The 21,763-nt window shown below is 33.7% G+C and overlaps 1 protein-coding gene across 1 annotated transcript in view; it reads right to left on the minus strand.

Annotated features, from left to right (window-relative positions):
* LOC118193620 (agrin-like) overlaps positions 1-21,763 on the minus strand; it is a 777,240-nt gene that overhangs the window by 171,936 nt on the left and 583,541 nt on the right. The window contains exon 4 of the mRNA XM_085810647.1: positions 7,240-7,476. Coding sequence (XP_085666773.1) covers positions 7,240-7,476 — 237 coding nt within the window. The remainder of the gene's footprint in view (positions 1-7,239; positions 7,477-21,763) is intronic.

Genomic DNA, 21,763 nt, shown 5'->3' on the forward strand with positions numbered 1-21,763 from the left:
TCGGATAGCAGGCATTTGCAGCATGTTGACTCTTCAGCGAGACGACCGATTTGTCAAAGAGGCAACCTATGATTATTTTTTTGCTCCATGCTGATGGCATATTTCGAGTGGCAAGATTGATGGTGGCCCTGCCTAAGTCCTAGAAGTCTGCCTCGTTCGATCCATAACCATCATTCAGAGTGCTTGAGTCCTGTAGTTAGAGGATGTCAGAGATTGATTATCGCAACTGGTGTAGAAATAAAAAAAGAACTTACTAGAACCTCGCGAGATGAGTTTAAGTGGCCCGTGTTATTAAATCACTTTATTACAAAGAGAAGTTTTTCAGCTATTACGTGGAAATAACAACTAAACTGATTAGAAGACCAACAGATATTTTATTTGATTATTATTTACAAACTCACATAAGAAAAACAGAAAGGTTACTGTGATTATGCATTACATTCGCTGTATATTTACAAACATGGGCGGGTAATTGCAATCGCACGTGCCGACAGCAATTAAAAAATTCAGCGTTTATGTGTTTATTTACAGGTACAATAAATTGAAAAGCGGATAAATAAGCGAATAGATCAAATATATAACAAAAAAAATAAAACTTTCATTGCATCAATCTTCTAACCTCATATGAACATGGTAATGGCTAAATATTCATTCTAAAATAATTAAATCATTATCATTATATTTTAGATCAACCGGTAAGTTTTCAACCGGTAGTGCATATTTGATATCATTCTTGTTATTCTTAATTTAAATGTTATTAATATTGCATTGTATTTTCCTAATGAAAAACCCTTTTGCCCAGACTATTAAAAAATAAAAATTATTATTGGATGACAAAAAAAAATTAGATTAAATTAACATAAAAAATGATGCTCATGCAATACACCCCGTTATTTATCTTTACAACTTAAAAACTAAAACATAAGAATCTGTATGAATCGGAACATTAGATTTCGAATAGTTCAGCGAATTTATTAACTTTGGATGTTTAGTCTTATTAAGTGGATGATTTTTTAACAAATGTCCAGTGCTGCTGCAGTGGAAGGACCGACTGCCACAGGGACTCATAAACTGTCTCATTTCCAGTATGAAGTCAAATTGAGAGAGATATATGACTATTAGAAGAGACCTTATCCCTGCATTAGCCTTTTCTTTTGTTCGATCCCGTAAAAGCTTTGTTTTAGATACATACTCCTGCGTCGATGAGTCATACATACGATAAACCGCACGTACTATGACTGTTTTATGGTCTATTGTTTTGCATTACATCAACAGATGACCGTATATATTAATAGTTTATGTTAATTAACCCATTTTCTTATGATCTAGATCGATACACACTTGACCTCGAACTTTTCGTTAGCTCATATGCAAATAAGCTAAGACTGTTAAAGCGAAGTTCTTGAAAGTTTTAGATATAGAGTTTTTGGCAGCTTAGTTGCTTCAGCTGTGCTTAGTTGTTAGTTGTCATTAGCCATTTTGCTAGCTGAAGTTAAATCGCGTTATTAAAATATTTACTAGCGCTTAGTTAGCCTACCTTACGTCATATGGAGATTACACGTAAATATATATTATAATGCGATCTGATTAAATGAAGCTAAAATTGAATTATTATGTTAACTCTCTGTAAACCGTACCTGAAAAATTTATATTTCAGACCTTAATTGTGAGAAAGTTAAAACTTCTATTATATGCATTTAATTATTTTTCATACTATGCAGTGTTTAACAACATGTTAATCCGCCAATATTATTTAGTTTTCATTTATTAATATAATTTTCGAAATATGTGTTCTCAGCAGAATGCCCTTTATGGAAATTCAGGATACGCTCCGGGCTTTGATCGTTACCTCCGAAAAAGTCTCCTGTTTCGAAGTACATCGCTTCCTGTTTTTAAGCCCCCTGCAGAATGCAACGAAAATGAAAGGAGGTGACTGTTGGCTTAATTGGTCACACTCTTTCTTTCCTTTTTTCTTCATATCTGCTTGTATCAGGATCATATAATGGTAAGTTCATTTAAAAAGAAAGAATATAGAAATGTACTTCCGTTGCCTTTCAGCTCGCACTGTAATGCAACGACTGCTCCTTTGAAAGCGGTCCCGTAAAGAATCGCCTCAGCTAATTTTCAAATAACAGACGAGGCAACAAAAAAAGAGTTTTTTCCTGGCTAGGGAGAGAACATTAAGCATCATGTAAAGTGAGAGAGTGAAACGTAGGCGGTTTTAAATAGGTCTTGACAGTTACTGAAAGTGGAAAAGAAACATTTCAAAGACGTAAAAAGTCGTTTCAAACGTAAAAATTTTGCGTTCGGAGTGAAAAAAAAAAGCAAATATTTAATAATACATGTCTAGGACTAATTATTATTACGTTAAATATAAAATTAGACTTGCAACAAAAGACTTTTCCATCCCAGTTTATGTCACATATAAGCATTTAATTAGTGCAATAAAAGCCGGTTAATTTACCGTTACTTCGATTTCATAATAAAAGGAATCAAGCGGTTCTCCATGTAAACTTTTCAACTTTGTGTTAAATGAGTTTGGGAAATTTAAGCTGTGTTGTAAAAATATTGAATAGTGTAGTAAGAATTTCCTAACGTAAATGCCATAAGTGAGAATATTTAAATTATAAATTAAAAATAATTTGAATTATTAGATAATTTAAAAGGCGAATAATTGCGTTTATGCACCAAAATTAATTTACGTTTGAATACAATACAAACGACACTGGGAACTGCAAGTCTGAAAAATCGGAAAATCGTCAAAATTTTAAATCAGCTTAAATCTTATATGATCGTACACAGAACTCTTTCGTATATGATCAAAATATCTTTTAATTTTGTTTTGAAAGAGGATTTATCCTAATCATGCAACTGTTGCTCAGAAATTGTTTAAATATTCTTGACAGGATATACGAATAGAATAGAATTTAGTTTTAAACAGTGATTATGCCTTAAGTAACGAAGAGGTGCTCAATTCTTTGACTCGAAGGTTACTTAGTTAATAAACAGCTTGCTTTCATCTTTTTAATTTAATTTTACAAGTCACAATTCATGATGTTTGCATAGTCCATGATTCTTCGACAAAGAAACCTGTTTCAGCCGTTTGTTAAGAGGCCCACCAGCGGCCGAGCGGTAAAGTCGCTGAACACTGGTAGTTCGGTCCGAGATTCGAATCCCGCGAACGGGCTGGATTCAAGGGTGTTTCCGTGGTTTTCCCCATGTGTAACGTGCATACGAGCCAGTTTCCCTTAGAACGTCCTCCACGAAGGCATCCCTCCCCTTAGGCAGATAGCCCTAATGTGCTTTGCGATAATTAAATGCACCACACCACCGTTTATTAAGAATAAATTACAGCTGTTTTGCCAAGAAAAGTTCACATTTATGTTTGAAAATTATTCTGAAAGAAATTAGTTACATGAAAATTGGTATAACTACTTTTTATTTTTTCCAGTAACGAATGAATAACTCTAATTTATAAAACCATAATTTGCAGATATTTTTTCATGTTTAACAAAAATTTCTTGAAATGATTTCTGATTTAAAATTGACAAAAGATAAATTGTAAAATAAAGACAAAGTCATAAATTTTTAAACATTCATTTTGAAGTGATCTAAGCCATTAGAATGCATACCATTTATAAGAGGTGTGCTTTAGTTCGGGGAAAATATATTTTTATAATAAAACGTCAGAATTTAGATAAACATTTATAAATATGACACTTTCATCATTAAAAAATAATTTTCCTTTGCCTTACTAAAAATTAAATATTATCACTAGGAAACTGAAACAGTTAAAAAAAATAAAATATCATCCCAGAACAGAAATAAAACAAATATCACAAACAATATAATCAGCCCAGCCGCCCAGACGATATAGTGGTTAGGGAAGCCTGACTTCGGTTCGAATCCCAGAGAAGGCATGGTTGTAACTGTCGATCCCTTCATAAGAGGCAATGGTGGCCCACCTATTAGGTGCCTCCATAATAAAGAGACCGCCACATCTGCCCTAGTATAGATTAATGAACTCTGTTACAAAACTGTAGCTGTTCAAAATCTGCCATTGGAATAAAATGTAATCACAAAAATTTCGTAATTAAAACGAATAAATTCCCTAATAAATGACCATTAACGTTCAGAGAATTGTGTAATATATACGATAGGAGAACTCACTTCAATAATTTTGCGCACTAAAAATAATCATTCAGGAGATAATGAACTCTATCATTAATTATTTCTAGGCTAATATTAACCGAAACAATTTGTTTCGAAATGAGACAATTTTTCACAAACCCGGCTCGTTTCTTTGTTTGTGTTGAAGAACTACCGTGCTTCCTTCAGAACAAAACTGATGTTTTATGCCTCAGGTATAAAGTTTTATTAGTAAACTAATTAAATTATTAAACACAATATCGAGTAAATAAGAGATTTCTATTATTTTAGCTGTAACAGTGAACGGTGCACTCACTATCAACAAAATGAAAAAGCAGACTGGATTATAGATCACTGAGGTTTCAACGCTTCTTCTGGAATTGAAGATGTGAACTAATTTAATTAAGCAATTTCAGAGATATACTGCATGGATGCTATGATATATTAGTCGGCAAACGCAAAGGTATATCAACAGAAAATAAATGTTAGGGGCCAGTGGAAAATTGCGCCATTCAAGAACAAATTAACATGCCTTTATCAATAACGAGTGATACAAAGTAATATTCTTTTTTGGAAACTGTTAACGATGTTTCTGGAAACTGTTAAGTATAGCTAAATATATACTAACTTGAAGAACGCAAGAAGGTTTTTAAAATCCTGATATTTAAATAAAAATACCATTTCCACCAATATAAATTAAACTTTGAAATTAGAGTATAGAATGCAATGATTATTGGTTCGTGGAAAACAATTTAATTAATTTAATTTTTTTAATTTTTAATTAATTTTTTTAAACTTTAATTTTTTTTCCTAAAAAATCAAACTATTTTCATTGAGAAAGTGACATTTCTTAAGATACTGACATAAAAGAAAATAATTCGATATGTTTAAATATATTATAGCAATAAAAATAAGTATATAATGATAACATTTATCTTAATAATAGTATTTTATGATTATTATACTTTTCTTATTTTATTATGACAGCATTTTCGAGAATTAAACCATACTTAACCATAATTAGCTGTTTTCTAATCGTAATATACATTTATAAAGTATTTCATCACTAGTTAAGATGCCTGAAAGTGATAATTTCATCAATAAAATATACTCTATAAAACTTCAAAGAATGAAAATTAAATTTTTGTTCAACTTTCCTAAAACCACTTCGTTTCATTTAATAGATTTTCAAAAGCGAGGCTAAAAAGGTTCTCTGCTCTATTTCATTGTGAATATTATTTTGAAGTGCGGCTTTCATTGCTTAAACAAAGGTAAACAAACTACCATCATATAATACACTGAGATAAACAATAAACGAAATTTTTGTACTCAAATTCACCATGTATTGAATTTATTTAGGCAGAAAGTCTCAGATAAAATTTCATTATGCAGCAGGTTTCTAAAATACCTGGCAAAAATGTAAATGCCGAAAAGGCCTTTACTTTTGAAGGAACAGAAATAAGTAGATAATACCGAAATAATGTGAGAAAAGGGAACGTTGAGATTGTAGAGGTTGCTGTAAGATCCGTAGGTGAAAGCAGTCCGCTGGCGTAAATCATCGTTCCCCGGGCAGTTTCGAGTGGATACATCGCTACATGAACGTGGAACTTGCGGACGTATTTTATCTTTGAGGCTGTCAACAGAAGCAGAGCAGTTGTTTAAAAGCTATACAGAGCATTTCGTGCATTCTCGTGTAAACAGCTGTCAAATCGCGCAACGTTCCCAGGTATTAACTACCACAGCGAATCTTGTATTAACGTTGTCATTTGCACCTTCAAGCACCTACTGAAAAAAAATGATAAATTAAAACAGTGTGTCGCTCATCTATTCCCTTCTTACGCCTCAGCCCATGCATGTGCTATTCCTGACACACATTATATTACAAAATCAGTGTATTTCGATTTTCACCTGCTACCTTTCAGTTTCTACCACCGGATATTTTGGAATCATCGTCAATATATGAAGGAAATATATATATATAAACACTTATGAATTAAACTATATTTATTCGCGAACACATTGTGGCAAATTGTATAGAAGTTGGAGTTTCAGTTATTTTATCGAGAGTGATCCGCTGGAAAGTAACATTTTGAGAACAAAATATGTGCATACTGATTCAGAAGTCAAACAACAAAAATCAGCGTTAATTCACAAAATTTTCACAGGACTAGTTTCGATGGTTTTACCGAACCATCATCTTCAGCTGCAAAACCGCAAATGAACAAGATAGGAAATAATGTTTAGATAAGATAAGAAAGCCTGGACAAGAATAAGCAAGTGGCGCCATCTGTTGGCGAAACCAGAACTAAAACATAATTTCTCTAAAAGCCGAAGGCAAATTTGGATTGGAATTCTTGTCCGGGCTTTCTTATCTTATCTAAACATTATTTCCTATCTTGTTCATTTGCGGTTTTGCAGCTGAAGATGATGGTTCGGTAAAACCATCGAAACTAGTCCTGTGAAAATTTTGTGAATTAACGCTGATTTTTGTTGTTTGACTTCTGAATCAGTATTTATTCGGCGTGTTATTGTGTCTTAATTTAAAATATGTGCATATTGTGAAATGGAAGTTAATGGCAGACTAAGTAGTAGCCCTGAATTCAGTACTCAATGGCGCTGATACAATCGATCTGTTTTAAATAAACAACATGTTGTAACTTCTAAACCAGCAACATGTATGTTTCCTTGTAACCGGGGTGCTTATGGTTTTACATTCTTCCATAAAGGTTCAAATAACTTAGCAATAAAACATAAGTGTTAACACTATCAATAACTGGTTCCTTTAACAAGAACATTCTGCAAAAGATTCTTTTCCCTTCGTCAGGCAGATGTGAAGTTTAACAAAAATCATGTATGTACGCTTTTATGCGATGGGTTGATTTTCGTTTTTAAGTAGTGTATTGTATATGTCATTACAGGTAAGAAACTCTAAAATGGTACTTGACGCAATGTTAAAATGAGTTATTTAATGTTTTGAGATAAGAGTCGGTCTAAACCCTACCTACGTTCAAAGTTATTGGAGAATGCTAAAAAAGACCATTTCAGAGACTATGTAATATTGAAAAGCAATATTAATTCGCACGCACTTACCACAGCGTCCTGTGAACCTGACTTCCAGTGGTCGCATTTCTCTGCATGATGTTTTTTTCAGTTCACACAGATTTGGATAGTCCTTGCCATCTGTTCCACACACAGGTCTTGAACTCCGAGTGTTTCCATACATGGGGCACTTTTCGGGACAAACACATTCTGAAGTCACACCATCTAAAGACGGTTTGCATTGAGCACCAAATCTGCAATCTGTATCCTCACATGGATCTTTGACATCTGAAAGAACGTAACGTAGTAATGAATATTTAATGAAAAATTGAGAATGCATCAATAAATAATACTACATACTTTACGCTAATTTAAGTTACTGTCTCTCTTATAGTATAAGGATATGTTTGTGTAGAGAATTTTCGCCTTTAATCATTTAAAATATCCCCCCTGTTAAAATCAAAATTAGTAAAACATGTACTATAAAAATTAGATACACACACACACACACACAAAAAAAAAAAAAAAAAAAAAAAAAAGATAAAAACTTCAGATTACACTCTAACCTTTTGTAGTTTCAAGGTCTCCAACCATTCAAGTTTCGGATTCGAAACATTATATTTTAAAATTTAAAATAGCAGTTATATGTTTAAACGAAATTTAAATCTGCTCTTAGTATACAGATTTAACACTAGAAATTTCAATTTAGAAACACTGTTAAACTAAGCATTTACGATTGGCCTATTAGCTTAAGATTTTATCCTCCCCCAGAAGTTAAAAGTATAGAATATGAAATATTATATTAAAGGTAAATTTTTTGAAAAGACAAAGGCAAATGGTAGAAAACAGTGTTATGATTTCATATCATCATATTATCGCCATGTGGGAAAGTATGCACTTATTAACAATAGAAAAGCTTAGTTGTTCAAAATTTAGCTGAGCATTTATTTCACTGGATTACTTAGACACAAGACTTCCAACAAATATTTCATACATGTGGCTATTTCATGCATCTACGAGTATCTTATTTAGCGCGCCATAAACTGAATGTCTTGAAGTCCACAAACTGAAAAAAATTTCGAAGTGGTTTCCTTCAACGTATTTAATAACACATAAATAAAACTCTAACAATAAAAGGTAATAATAAGACAGCGTTTTATCAAATAAAATATCAAATGATGACAGAGGATTCTAAGACATCAAAAGGAAATACTCATGTCATTTCACGGGAAATTATTTCCCGATTAATGGTCTCAAAATAATCTTAATATTTTATTTTACGAATATAATGGAATCTACCTCTGTTACGTGACTTTTTACGGCACCAAAATGTTATGTGCTTATTAAGTTGACACAGTAACACACAAAATTTTAATATCAAACCGACCCATAACCTATTCCATACATTGCGTTGTGTAATCGGATTAACCCTTAATTCAATTTTTGGTGACCTTCTGAAATGACATGAGTAAATAAAAAAAAACATACACTTAAATAGTTCAATGAAAACAAATTTGTTTATTGGAAAAGAACATCCATCAATTTAAAGTATCATAAGATAGAACACCAATATAAGAAAATAGATATTATAGCTATTAAAGATATTCCCGGGATAGCTACACAACACCTCTCGAAATAAATCCTCGATGAGTATCTGATGAAGTTGGTAAATTGTAATAGAAGAATCAAAAAAGATTTCAAACCAGTAAACGTTTTAAATATTGAATTGCAATCTCAGAAAAATAAATATACCTTTACGCTGAAAGGGATTCATTATTTTTTACACTAGAGATTTATCCAAAAGAAGTAGAATGCTAGTGTAGAAGTAGCACCTGTGACAGTACAGTAATTTATCCAAAAGAAGTAGAATGATAGGGCAGAATTAGCACCTGTGACAGAATAATAATATATCCAAAAGAATTAGAATGATAGTGCAGAAGTAGCACCTGTGACAGTGCAATCATAAGCTGATGATTGTGTAAAATATATCACAAGTAACAATTAGTAAAAACAGCAGTAACTACGAATATTTGTGTCCCGGATTCGTTATCTTGTTGATATCAACAGTTTATTTAAATGACCACAAGCAAAAATCTTTTTATCTCCTAAACACATACGAATTCCCTCCTTTCCTAGGGCTTTACATTTAAAGAATAGATATATTCAATAGAAGTGGGTTACATCAAGCGCGTTTTCTTTCAATTCGGATTTTACTTTTCAAATTTCCGATCATCCGCCTTTTTTCCCGTTCTTTTCTTATAATGTATTTGAATCGCTTTTCCAAGAAATAAAGTTCGAGAATGGACTCAACGGGACGTATAAAATACATTTCTTTATAGCGGTATGGAAATACTTGCTGCCTATAAATCAAATTTTTTTTCGTCAGCATGGCGATTGGGGCACGGGTTATAGGCGTTGCAAATGCAGTCAGAAAGCTACGCTGCACTCCTCATCCATTTGGACCGTACGTCATTTTGGACATGCACATTATTTCACATGAGATAGGTACATCCATACCGAAAAAGGGCAGAATTTTTTCAAGATGTAATGCAAGGAAATGCATTTCCTTTGACACATAGCCACGAAGGATTCGTTACATCTGAAAGTACATGACAGTGCGAGACTGATAAGTGCAATAAATATCAAAGATGTTTGCAGATTGATTTCATCATACATAGAAAGTAAAAAATGCGTAGCTCATCCACACACAGAGAAAAAAAAAGAATAAAAAAGATAAAAATGTAGGAAATAGAATGGGAAGTGCAAGATTAACGATTCTCAACGTTTTGGAGGCATTTCCTCCTTGTTTCAACATGTTTTTAATAACATCTGCTAAACTTTTTATTTATCATTTACACTTTCTTTGAAAAATGATTTTATAGAAGTAAGTAATATAGTTTAAATTTCTTTGCTTAAAAAATTATACGGTAAGATAATAGTGAACACAATACAGTATACTTTTATTAGTAACAATAGTGAAAATGAACAGAACTGGTAAAAATTAATTTAAAGAAGTTAAAAGTTTGTAAAGACATTAGGATATTTTTGGAAGCAGGCAAAATGAAAAATATACAACCGTCTTCGCGGGGAATCGAACCACGGACCTCTGGAATACCGGCCCAGCGTGCTACCGTTACACCACGAAGGCACGCTAAGGAAGTGGGAGAAATACCTTAGAAGTTTGGTAAAAAATTTATATATCTTCAGTAACAGGGCTAAGGTTTATTATTAAATGTCTTAAATTTTTCCAGTTAACAATTTACACTTTTGCTAGTAACAAGAGTGAAACTAACATTTTAATGTTTAATCAATAGAATTGCTAAGTTGGCTAATCTTTGGAATATGGTAACAGGCAGTTTGACGACATTTTGGTGGCGATAAACGTTACTACCTAGGACTTTGGCAATAATGTGAGAAGTACCCACTTCCAATTACGCATTATTTTGGTTGAGAGAAATGAGAGATCATGAGATATGTCATGTGACATTTATGGACGAATCACAGTTCTTTAATCGGAAAAGGGGGGACATTTGGAAAAATATCTGCAGTACTTTATAGTATTTTGTTTTTAGCTTCATTGTGTGTTTTGTGAAAAAGTGTTGCTGAATTTTTGGATCCCATGGCCCTATCTAAAGTGAATTCGAAAATTTTATTGTGTTTAGCACTTTGTATTTAGCTTCATTGTGTGTTGTGTGGGAATGAAATGAGATTGTGTGAAAGGAAGGATATTACAGATAAGTTTGAATGGCGGTGCAAGAAATCTGGTGAAAATAGGCATTTTGTGATCCGCCATGCATTCAAGATTCTATAGAAGATTAGGTGAGTTAGTATTTTTAATCATTTGAGGATATTATTTTTATGCATTGTTCTAAATGTAAGGAATAAATAAATTAATATGCTATTATTGGAAAATTTTTATTAGCAATGAATTAGTTTAAAGTAATTAAGATTTTAAGTTAATTTTTATGAATTTAATGTATGTGTTTATTTTTATATTAAGTAGCGTTTTTTAATTTAATTATATTTTAATTAAATGTTAGTTATTTTTTGAATTATATGTTTGTAGCATTTTGGAATACGTTTCAGTAGAAGTAAACGCGCATGGAAATAATTTAAATATTTGACACTAAGTATTTGCAACCATTTTTAATGTTTGCGTTATAAATTCGCAGGTGACGTTCATAATAGATAATTTAGAGGGAAAAGTTTTTGGATATTTTATTTATTTTATACGTGCAAATGTTCATCCTTGGAAAGGGTATATACTTTTTCGCGATCAGGTAATTTCATATATGTCCTTTTTACCGACTTAAAAGATTCGCAAAATTTTTCTGCATTTTCGTGCAAATTTTTCTAATTTATGAGAAAAAAGCAGTGTAAATGGATAAAGTTAAGAGTGTGCGCAATGCCATTTTTGTGCAATTCTGGGATGTTTTGTTAACTAAAAATAGGTCGACGTGTACATGGTTACCGTGTATGTGCCATTCTGAAAAACGCGGCAAGGAGTTTGCGATTCTGCACTTTCTCCCAATTTTGCAGTTAATATTCGTCATGATTAAGCACTTTTGTTCCATAAAATTTCTAGCATAAGCGTGATTCGGCTAGCAGATTGTTGGAAAAAATGTTGAGTAAGTAAAAAGAAAAGAAACCTGTCTTTACTTCGTGAAAACAAAATGGCGGCGAAAAAAAAAAGTAGAAGGTTGCTGTAGCAGGGTTGGTTGCCAAATTTTCGCCAAAAATCGCCAAGTTACCATATTTCAAAGATTAACCGCTAAGTTTAGTAGAAAGTTAATATACACTCAAGAGCCAAAACATTATGACCACCTGTCAATAACGAGTTGGGCCACCTTTGGCGCGCAGCACAGCTTCAACCCGCCTTGGCATGGATGCCACAAGTCCTTGATAGATGGCCGGAGACAGATTGTACCAGATGTTGTAGCAACGGTCACGCAAATCCGAGATACTGCGAATTGGTGGTCTTTTACCTCTGAGCTGCCGTCCCATGACATCCCAAATGTGTTCTATCGGATTGAGATCCGGTGAGTTAGGCGGCCAGGACATTAACTGGAAATCAACATCATGTTCCTGGAACCACTCCAACACAATTGTAGCCTTGTGACACGGGGCGTTGTCCTGTTGGAACATTCCAATTCCAGCTGTAAAAACAGAGGCCATGTAAGGGTGCAACTGGTCCGCAATGATGTTCAGATACACTGTAGCATTCATGGTCTGCTCTACCACAACCACGGGTCCCAGAGACGACCAAGAGAACGTCCCCCAGAGCATAATACCGCCATCACCAGCCTGTGTATGACCTACTGTGCATTAAGAGAGCAACTGTTCGCCTGGAAGGCGGCGTATCCTGACACGGCCATCGGCGTGATGAATGACAAATCGTGATTCATCTGACCAGGCAACTCTCTCCCACTGATCCATGGACCAGTCGCGATGTTCCCGGGCCCAGCGCAGGCGCAGTTGGTGACGCTTGGTCAGCAAAGGCACACGATTGGGACGTTTCCTGCGTAGCCCCATATCCAACAGTGTCCGCTGAACAGTGTGTTCCGATACTTTTCTATTTGGCCTTGCATTGTGTTTGGCTGTCAGCTGAGCCACTGTCTGGCTCCGGTTTTGCTTCACCATGCGAGACAGTCTCCGACGACCTTTTTCTTTGATAGCGTGTGGACGTCCAACACCATGTCGTCTACTGCTGGTTTCATCGTCATTCATCCACTTTTCATACGTACTAACAACTGTAGATCGCGAACAACCCACGAGTCGTGCAGTTTCGGAAATAGTTGTTCCGAGCCTTCGAGCCATTACAATCTACCCTCTATCAAAGTCGCTTAGTATTTAGATCCGTAGCCTTTCCTATCATACACAGAAGTAAGTGAAAGAATGATTCTTCAGACTCTCCAGCAGCAGTTAAATACCACTTCCACCTGATCACGTGCCTTCCACGTCATCTAGGTGCGTTCATTACAAAATGTAGGGCTGGTCATAATGTTTTGGCTCTTGAGTGTATCTTCGGTAACAGAACTAAGGTTTGTTAGCAGATGTCGTAAATTTGTCTAGATAACAATTTACAGAAGGCTTTTTAATTTTATCTAAAGCTGATATCGAACGCTAAACATGGTACTGTAAAATATATATTATTCAGAGATCTCCATTTCTTTGGTAATATTATTAATTAAAAATACTCGTAATGTTGATGCAAAATGTTCAAATTTTTGAGTAAAATGTACCTGCTTTTCTTGTACTATTATTCATGCAAAAATGCTCAAGTTGTTAGGGAGAATTATATTTGTTTTAATACACTACTGAAAAATTCTTGTCAACATTGCTGCTCCCATGAAACTTTAAGGGCTTTTGATTCCGAACGTCTCCAAGGAGGCGTAGTGCTACCTTGAAAAAACTCTGACTGAATGAATTAAAAGCAAAATAATAAATAAGTTAATAAGACAAAGAAAGATTTTACAGATAGAAAGAACAGTATTTTTTGTAAATAATTAAGGAAATAAATATATAAAATAAAATATGTAAACAAAATGAAAGCGGATAATAATATGCAATATAAAGCGAAATTAGGATTTAAAGAGAAATAGCATAATTAAAGCAGAAAAAGCAAAACTTTAAATAAATATTCTCATTTTCCAAAAAGGAAAGAAATGTAAACTGAGTTAAATAATTGAACAGTTTAGCTCCCTCTGGGAGCAAATTATGGCTCTATCTGAAGTAACTACAGAGACTTGAAAAGGTTTAATAAATATTTTTATGAAAACAGGACAAACGCACTTTTTGTGCTAACATAATCAACTACCACTTGTGGCGATGTAATTAAAGTAACAGTCAAATTCAAATTTAAAACGTACACTAGTCAAGCATTACATAATTAAATTTACATCTAAGCTGCCTCAGAGGACTCTAACCAGCGTATCAGATTTAAATGTCGGCAGCAAAAACAGAAAGCCGAATAATTACAAACGTATCAGTGCTCACAGCATTGACGTAACGTGGCGATGAGAGGCACAAACACACTGTGTCTTACAATCCTAAAACGTCAGCTTCTCTAACTCAGTTAACAGCTTAAATAGTCTAACTCAGTCAGAAGAAGCCGTATAAAAGGCTGAAATTATAAATAATTGGTTAACTTTAATTATTAATCTTACATAATTCATTAAAAAGAGAAAGTTTAATTACATGAATCATTAAAAGAGAAATTTATGCCTCACTTTAATAAAAAAAATTAAATATGCATAAATAAATACTAAGGTAATAGGGGCATTAGTCTATTATTATTATTTTAAATCTGGAACGACTATCCAGTATGGCGGAGTTGGCATACATATAGTGCTACCAATTGGTATAACTGTGAACCACCAAAACTTTGACTGTTCATTAAATGTAAGAGACAAGTATATAGCAAGTTGCAATACACTTCTATACTTCTTTTCTGTAGTAGAATTTTCTTTTTAAATATAAAACATAAATATCTTACACTTTGTACTGGCAACATGAAACTTTAACGATGACCTATGGCACACGTCCTTAGCGCGTTGTGCTATAGATACCTTTGTTTTAGAAATGCAGGTATCATTTAATAAAAAAAAAGTCTCTTGACTCGAGATATTAGCTTATATAATTAGCTACACTATGTTATGCTTGAAATTACTTCTAAAATCGTTCACATGCAAATATATCTAAAGCTTTATGGGAATTTTATGCAGAATATAATTCTGAAGTGTAATACATCAGTCTATATTTGCGTAGACACTGAAAATGATAGCGCATGAAGTATTTCTTTACTTGCGTGCAGCACGTTACTTAATTTTTTTTAATCACTCAAAATATACCAATTTATATACTTGATTATAAATACAGAAGACCAACATACTGCCCAAGAAATGTTTAATTTAACAGGTGTCGGTATTGTTGTTGTTGCTAATCACTTGTCAGACCTATATTCAGCCCAAGACCACGATGTCCCTCGTGGGAAGAAGCTCAAGTTTACGCCTGTCGTTGGTAAAAGCCTTGGGCATCGTACAGGTGACATTGCAATTTAGCTCAGTTCCGCCCCAATTTTGATGGAGATAACCCCGGGGTGATGGGTCCGAGGGTCTCTTAACCTTCTTACCCTACCATCAGCCTCTCGAGAGGACTTTCGGCTCGCTACATATTTGGAGTGCCTCTATGCCGCACAGACACTACACATTTACAAACATCCATGCTTTCTCCGGGATTCGAACCCGTACCCTTTGGTGCGGCAGTCAGCCACGCTGACCACTATACCGGTTGGGTGGTACGTGTCTGTGTAAAAAACCATAAAGAAATATTAAGCCAAACGTAAAAGAGAATCTAAAACACATTTTAAACAGTATCAATTTAAAAATTTTTTGAAACAATATATTTATCCATAACTTCTTTGAACTGTTGGCCATAAATAATTTGAAGAATATTTAAACAGTTATTTTGTCCAAATAATATATTTCACTCCAATAAAATCAAATAAAAACAGCTCACTCATGCCCCGCATAACGCATCTTTTATTGTTCATATTGCCTACAGTGGCAGCTTTTCTTGCAACATGGCAAGAATTCGTCGCGGATCTCTGTCATTTATTCGGCAGCTGTGGCTCAATCTTTTGCCCATGATGAGGTTGAGATCTCTTTCTCTCTCGAATTCCTCCCATTCCCCCAGCTATAGTCTCCAGGACTAGGAAGGGGGAAGAGATTGTGCTGAATTGACGATTAAGAACGGCGTCTTTCTGAAAGTGCTACATCAGCGTTGAAAGACGCAAAATTGAAGAGGGAGTGAAAACAGGACGAAGACAGTGGGAGGAAAAACGAACGGGCTCCTAGAAGCCAAAGATTTACTTTGCACTTGGAATAATTTTAAATGTGAATCTTGGGGTATTTGGAACGTAAAAGTAATATTTTCGTGAAATCCGGATATTCAGTTATTTGCAGCAATAATAATTAATTTATTTGTTTTTTTTTTATCATTATACATTGCAAACACAATCATCAACGACTGATATTAGGCATACAAATGCTATAGCAAATACAGATTCGTACATATTCGGGTTTTAAAATTTAATAATAAATAGTTCGAGTTATGTATATAGCCGTGAGCAGCTATGTTACACTAGTCATCACATTCTGGTTCTAAACTGAGAAATCAAATAAGTTCAGACTCAGTTTCCATTAAGACAAATAAGAAATGATGTATTTATCTCTAATATGTAATTTAAAAGGATTCACATTTCATTCACTAAATACTTCTCTCGTCATTAATATACATATATACAATATATATATCTGTCGTATCTATTTGAATTTCATAAAAAATTAGAATAAAGTAACATGTGATTAACATTAGCATATCAGAAGCAACAATATATAATTTTCTATTTGAAAAATGTTTAAAAAATTATTATATTATTATTATTTTTAGTCCAAAGGGGCTTTGTACCTAAATGACAAGTTTTCATTTTGCGATTTTGCGTTGGTTCACTATAAATACCCGTTTTACTTTTCAAACTGTTGCCACCAAATGTTAGAGTCCTGCATTATATTTGAAGAAAAATAATGAAACATCTGCATAAATGTATGTCTTTTTCTCGCATTGTGATAAAACAACGGTACATAGAGCCATGGAATTTTGAATGGCTTAATCCTCCTATGAATATGGTCATGTGGAAGCACAAATTTGAAATTTGGAATTTTTTTTTATTATCGATTTCCTATTTTGTAAAACTTTAATGAATTTTAATTAACAAACTGAAGGATTTTTAAGCGAGCAATGGCAACACTCTACGGAAAAAAAAAAAAACTTTTTATCTCCAGCGCGCGAAACTGTGTATCAGAAATTCTAAAGTTATGCAAATTTTAAAATTATTTTGCGACATTGCTACTGAACTGAATTTTATTTATGGTTTAAGTGCAAAGAACGTGATATTTAATAATTAAAGGTAACACACAAAACGTTAAAAAAACGTCCCTTTGAACGTAATTTAAAATCTGAAACCATTCAGATTTTAATTCAATTATTATTTTTTATTCTAAACACTTCTCATTTTTATTAAAAAAGTCAAGAATTTCAAAGGGAGCAATCGCAATGTTGTACAGAAAGAAACATTTTTATCTCCAGCGTGCGAGTGTCTGTACCGGAAATTCTAAACATATGCTTATTTTAAAACTATTTTGTGATAGCGCTGTTGAACTGAATTTAATGGTTTAAGTGCGAATAATGTGATATTTAATAAATAAATGCAACTCACAAAATGTTAAAAAAAATCCCCTTTAGACGTAATTTAAAATCTGAAACCTTTCAGATGTTTTAATTTACTTTATATTATATAATTGATGTTACTGTTGGAAACATTAAACAGGAAAGATTTTATTTTTGAGCTACGCATTTTAATATCACATAAACAAAGACAACAACTATCACAAATATTTTGAGTTCATTTTAATATCATTAGCTTCTATCCAGTTCTGACTAGTTTTCAACTGTCTTCACACAACTTCAGTAGGTTATTTAAAAAAATAAAGCAACTTCATGAGAAACATTCTTCTGTTTTGATGTGCTAGATTATTCCAAGGATGTTACGCTTGACGTAACATACTACGTCGTTCGAAGCACTGATCCTTGACCTTCCATTAATGTAAATATGGTTATATATCCAAATGGCTGACTAACGGTTGGTTAGCTACTGCGTATAACGCGCTAAAGTATCCAAAGCAGAATTAGTCGGATTTAATAACCCAGGACCTTACTTTTTCACATCGAATGGCCTCATGTACAGTATTCTTCAAGAAGTTTTACTCATAATGGATGCGTATGTGAAAAAAATGGTCGCTGATAAAAAATAGATTAAGTGATAAAAGAAATACTGGCGTGGATCATTCTGCTGTCATACATACTCAGCTACGTTTCATTAGATGATTATCCACTTATAGGGATTTCCGTTTGCATTGTGTGCTTTGGTGATTAAAATGGTAGCACGTCCGGCTAGCAACCAAAAGATACGGAGTTCGTATCCTTGTTAAGTATTCACTGATTTTCGCACAGGCTGCTTTCAAAAGCTTAATCGACTCAAGAAGCGTCTATCAAAGACAGCAGCAATTGAATTCACAGTTAAATATGTGATTCAATTACCCAGTACGAAGATATTATACAAGGTGTTTATAAAGTCCCGGACCCATTTTGATGTTTAATAACTCATAAAATAATAAAGATAGATTAAAATTAATAACATAAATGGTTAGATAGACTCAAAAAGTTTCATGACCCTTGTCAATGAACTTCCACGTGTGCCCCCTTCATCGTACGGAGAATATCAAGTCGATATTCAATTTCACGCCAGGTACCGGCAAGCATGTCCGCATCCACAGAGGCTATTGCGGTTGTAATTCTGGCTTTTAGGTCATCAATGTTCGACATCCTTCTTCTGTAAACTTTGTCCTTTACAAATCTCCAAAGGAAAAAGTCCATAACATTGCAATAGTTGCCAAAAACAAAAGAGACAAATGCAATTAATAAACAGATGATATTTAGAAAAGTACAGATATTTAGACTGGAAAATGAAATTATCTGAAATTAACCACATGCGCAGAAGATATTTACAAAAGTAAAGATATTCAAACCTGAAAAGGAAAATATATAAGTTTTTCCATCAATAAATGCCATAAGTTTGTTTATATCTTCATTATTTTATGAGTTATTAAACATCAAAATGGGTCCGGGACTTTATAAACACCCTGTATATCTCCTGATTCAAAAGTCCGAGTTTGTGAATTAAATGCCTGTGATGGCAGATTTACTATGCTTTTCTTTAAAGAAAGGTTAAAATACATTAAAAATATTACCACGTGTTTGTCATTTCATGTTCCATTGATTACTTTCCTTTCACTTGAGAACACATTATTTTGAATCAAAATAATTCAAAAAACTTTTTATTCTTGATTTACTATGAAGGTCATTTTATATTTTTGAGGAGAGCAAAGATAATTTACAAATATGAATTCTGTTGATTTGTAATCCAGTTACTTTTTGTCTAGTAACGTTTTAGTTTGCGTCCTTTTATTCCGTTCTTTTCCCCCATATTTTAGTAATATTTACTATATCATTCATTTTATACTGTAATATGCTGCGAATATATTCTCCTGAAACTTTACATTAGTGAAACAATACATTACATTACATTAGTAAAACAATAATATACTAGTACGTATGTTGTTTTAACTAATCTCGCTTTACTGATATCAGAACAAGCCCACGAAATTCATCGTAGCAGGGCGCCAAGATTTCGCCTGTCGTTGGCAACAGTCTTTGGCACTATACAGGTGACAGTACGACTTTGCTCAGTTTCATTCCCAAGTTTGAAGGAAAGCCCCCCGGGGGGGCACGGGTCCGAAGGTCTTCAACCCCTGTTCCCCGACCACCAATCTCACTGCTTACTCGTATATTTATTCAATCCCAGTTAATTCATTTTTAACTAAAAATTTGATTTTTTCCCCCTGATTAAGTATCAAATAAAATTCCACTGTCAGACTTAGTAAAATGTCAGATGTCATAGGTGAGATAGGTAATAAGACCAGAGTTCTACAAGGTCATGGAAATGATTTTGTCAATGAAATTTTATGCAGAATGGACGTATTTGTTATGACGATTCGCTTCTTGGCGATAGCTCTAGCTCGTATTTTCCATAAAGTAAACTTTTCTTAACACCATCAGGAGAATTTTTTTCCCCAATTCCTCTTGGGTCGTTTTTCAAAGTACGCCTAGTATTCTTCGATGCCGCTTTCTTAAGTACTAAGATATTATAAGACTTTCTTAAGGCTTCTTAAGGAAATATCTAATTTTAAAAACCACGCTATTTCGCTATTTCTAGTCTACAAGGCAAAATTAAATCTTTTACCAAATAATTTAAAATGTAGTTTAGTTCGATCATATTTCAACTCGGAATCAGAAATTGCGTTAAGAATACTTTTAAAATTGCCAGTTACTAATTTTAGGGTGAAATAAGCTTCAGAACTCTTTAAAAATTTACACATATTTTCTTTTGGTTCCAAAGTACTTTGAAATAGAGTATTTACAGTGTTACCTGCTGTTTATATATATATATTAAAAAAAAAACCACTTCTTAACATTTTCTCCCTAAAATTATAAATTATTATACATGCTTTCTGAATATGTATAATAATTTATAACTTTATTAACTACATGAATGTACCGCATTAGGAATCAAAATATTATAAAACTTATAATTTTATATAACTAGCTTTGTTGAATAGCGGTGTATAGAGACACATTTAATTTGATTGTGTATAGATGGCGTATTTACCTCTCTGTCTCAGGTGAAAAATATGTAGGCACAGTTCTGTTAATTATTCAGTTGCTGAAGAAGTTTCAGAAAGGCTTGAGAAGGTCCATCTAGTAAATACTGATATGAAGTGCATATAATTTCGAAGATAATGTTTTATGACATTCGTGTTTTTGTAGCTGAAAGAAAATTAATGGCAGCTCATAAGCTTTGCTGTTCTTTCGAACGCACTGAAGCAAGACATGCATTCAAATAAGTCACTCTTTTCTTTGAAGTTGATCATTCTGTGATTTCCGTAACACGGAAACATTTCCAAACCCGTCAAATAGTTGCCCGAAGAGCTCTGCTCGTTCAACCAAGCGTTACCATCACTTCTGAAGTTACGTATAGTTCTGGAATATAATAGCTAAGCTGAACTGAAGGGAGATTTCCGCAACTGGTACATCCATGACTGCATGAGTCCTATGACAAGACAATATCTGTCAATTCTTTGCACCGAAGATTTCACGCGAACGACCTATACGTACGAGTACCAAGTATTTAGGTTCCACTGACAGCACAGTGAAGAGAGGCAAGTCCAAAATGGTGTCGTCAACATCTTATTTGGACTGTCTCAGACTAGCGGAATGTTTGTTTTTTGGTTTGCCTTGGAATCAGATTATAAGTATGTAAAGATCCGAAAAGAACAAGGCACACGGAATCAGGCCCAGAAGATTGTCTAACATAACGCACTCATGAGTGGAAGCATCATAGTGTGAGATGGAATTTCAATGGGATTTCGCTCAATCCAGACGGTTTTGTTCGGTTATACGGTATCGAGATGAAGTGCTGCCCCCGATTTGTTGAATCTATGGTGCAGCAACTGGTTCTGATTTCCTCTTGTGGAATAATAATTCCCGTCTCCATCTAGTTAGTTTTGTTAACGAGTTTTTGAGTATGAAGGTATTTCTCTGTGGAATAGTGTTCGTATTCACTCTACCTTAATTGAACTGAAAATCTTTGGCATGCTGTCAGGTGTACTATCTCTGCACGTTTACGTCCTCTAGCTTCAGACAGCTGGAAATACTTAACCCTTTTCGGCACACTACCTTTAAACGTTGGAGTTTTGATTAAAAAAAAAAAAGGTAGGCAGTCTAATTAGGCCTAGAGTAGTACACAAGTAAAATTTTGTGAAGATAGCACTTATCTTTAAATTCTGTGGATTAACACTGATTGAATAGAGCTTCAAAAAGAGTGCTGAAACGAGCATTG

The sequence above is a fragment of the Stegodyphus dumicola genome, chromosome 2 (genome assembly GCF_044657685.1).
Source record: "Stegodyphus dumicola isolate Sdum_Otavi_A_Nest chromosome 2, ASM4465768v1".
NCBI classification, from domain to species: Eukaryota; Metazoa; Arthropoda; class Arachnida; order Araneae; family Eresidae; genus Stegodyphus; species Stegodyphus dumicola.